This window comes from Wasmannia auropunctata, unplaced genomic scaffold (genome assembly GCF_000956235.1).
Source record: "Wasmannia auropunctata unplaced genomic scaffold, wasmannia.A_1.0 LD335675.1, whole genome shotgun sequence".
NCBI lineage: Eukaryota > Metazoa > Arthropoda > Insecta > Hymenoptera > Formicidae > Wasmannia > Wasmannia auropunctata.
Window position 1 is genome coordinate 18,300 of NW_012027215.1, and position 2,053 is coordinate 20,352.

Genomic DNA, 2,053 nt, shown 5'->3' on the forward strand with positions numbered 1-2,053 from the left:
TAGCAATTTTTATCAGTTTTAACATTTCAACAAATTATTTTGATAATTCAACAAAAAATTATTTTCAGATCTGTTTTTAGTAAAATTTTTAGATCTTTCAACAAAATCATTCTTTCCGTGTAGATTTCACTACTAAAATTGAAATGCATCGCTGAATCACTAACAATGATGAGATACTGATAATATACATTAGCAGTGTTTACATAATAAAAACGATACAATATGTAATATTATTTACAGATGGTATCCGTAGTGAGTGATATTAATATTACATCAATTGTATCATATTATATTACTTGTATCATAATATCATATATACTTGTAAGTGCTAGTACAATGTACATGTACATGTAAATTAAACATAAAATTAATAAAATTAAACAGATTACGATATTAAACAGACAATACTGGATTCACTAATTAAAACATTTCGGATTTTTAACTAACAGGCATACATTTATATATCACAAAATATAAATTAAAATTAAAAAGATTAAATTATTAATCTTTGTAAATAATTCCATAAAACGTATATTACTTAACATTAAATTTAAATGTACCTATTAAAGTAATTTATACTTGTTTACCTTGGCACAAATGCATTCACATTAAGAATACCTCATTATTAAGAGAGATAAAATATTTCAGTCACTTATATTTCTTTTTTGGAAACACGCCAATATCTGAAAATAAACAAAGATTTTTTTTTGTGAATACAAATTTACTGAATATTGTGATATGCGTATAAAAAAATATAGAAATTAAATTAATGTAGGAATAACTAAAATTTAATTTGCATTAATACCTTTCTCCGCGAGTGTTTCTATCGGAAGATCTGATGTCTTCAATGGGCGCATCAGTATAACATGATTATAAGCAGTCTCTATTTCATGTACAGTATTTTCTAAAAGCTCTTTAAAAGATGTCTCATCTTTTACGATTGACTTATCAGCTATTAAAGAAAGTTGTAAATTGCCTCCGTAACTAAACAGAGTTAGGCCGAGAGCAACAGCGTTTCTGGAAACGAATTGTGATGCATCTATATACATATATTGCTATATGGAAAGAACAATTTTGTCGAGAAGTCTAAAAATTTTGTTAAATACAGATCTGAAAATAAGTTTTTGTTGATCATCAAAATAATTTGTTGGAATGTTAAAACCGATAGATATTACTGTAAAATGTTTTGTTATTCTAGCAATCGTTTTGACTTTCGCACAAAATTATTTTGATTATTAAATAAAAATTATTTTCAGATCTGCATTCAGTAAAATTGTTCTTTCCGTGTACAATGCACAATAATTTTATTTATTGTAAAAAAAGAATAGATATAATACTCTACTTTACTTACTTGTTTGGTAACCAGAAAACAATATTGCTCAAGGAATTATTCAGAATACGAACTTTTTCCGGTCCACGCATATTGCTAAATACAACCGTGCAGTCATTTAGTAAAAGAAAAGCCTTCAATATTTTCACCGGCAATGGCGCGGTCAGATACTTCATGATCCAATAATTGAGCAAAATGTCTGAACGCTTCCTGAGCTCGTTATTTGCTCTTGTAATATCTTGAAGACGCTTAAAAAACTGAGAATCCCGATTTGGCTCGACGATTGTTTGCCCATTCGCATTGGAGATACAAATTCGCACGGTAGCAACCGAAAAGTTGTTATCTAATGTTAAATTTTTGTCAGGTATTGCCATTCTTACTGGGAAACCAACTGTTAATGCATCGGGAGCTGTTTTCTTGATCTACGATAATATAATACGATAAAAAAAATTATAATAGTAAAACAAGATTAGACGCAGAATGATGCAATATAAATGTGTATTAAAATTTTCATCTTCCTATTTTCTAGATATTATTTAAACATATATCTGAATGAAGTTCTTTAGACTTATTTGTTGCTTGAAAACTTTATACATACTTACGCGCAAATGATATTTGTGTACACTAGCGGAAAAAGCTGCCAATACTACATCTTCAAATTTGGAACCTGTATGTTTTCTTATCTCGCGAATTTTCATCAAAAGATTCAATGATTTATCATTT

General features: G+C 27.9%; 1 protein-coding gene across 1 annotated transcript; it reads right to left on the minus strand.

Annotated features, from left to right (window-relative positions):
- Positions 1 to 586: 586 nt before the first annotated feature.
- Positions 587 to 2,052, minus strand: LOC105456459 (the record flags this gene model as incomplete). The annotated part of the gene is made up of 4 exons (XM_011700521.1): positions 587 to 683; positions 806 to 1,017; positions 1,352 to 1,752; positions 1,933 to 2,052. Coding segments are annotated over 4 exons (768 nt in total), but the record flags the coding sequence as incomplete, so codon positions are not given.
- Position 2,053: the final 1 nt, after the last annotated feature.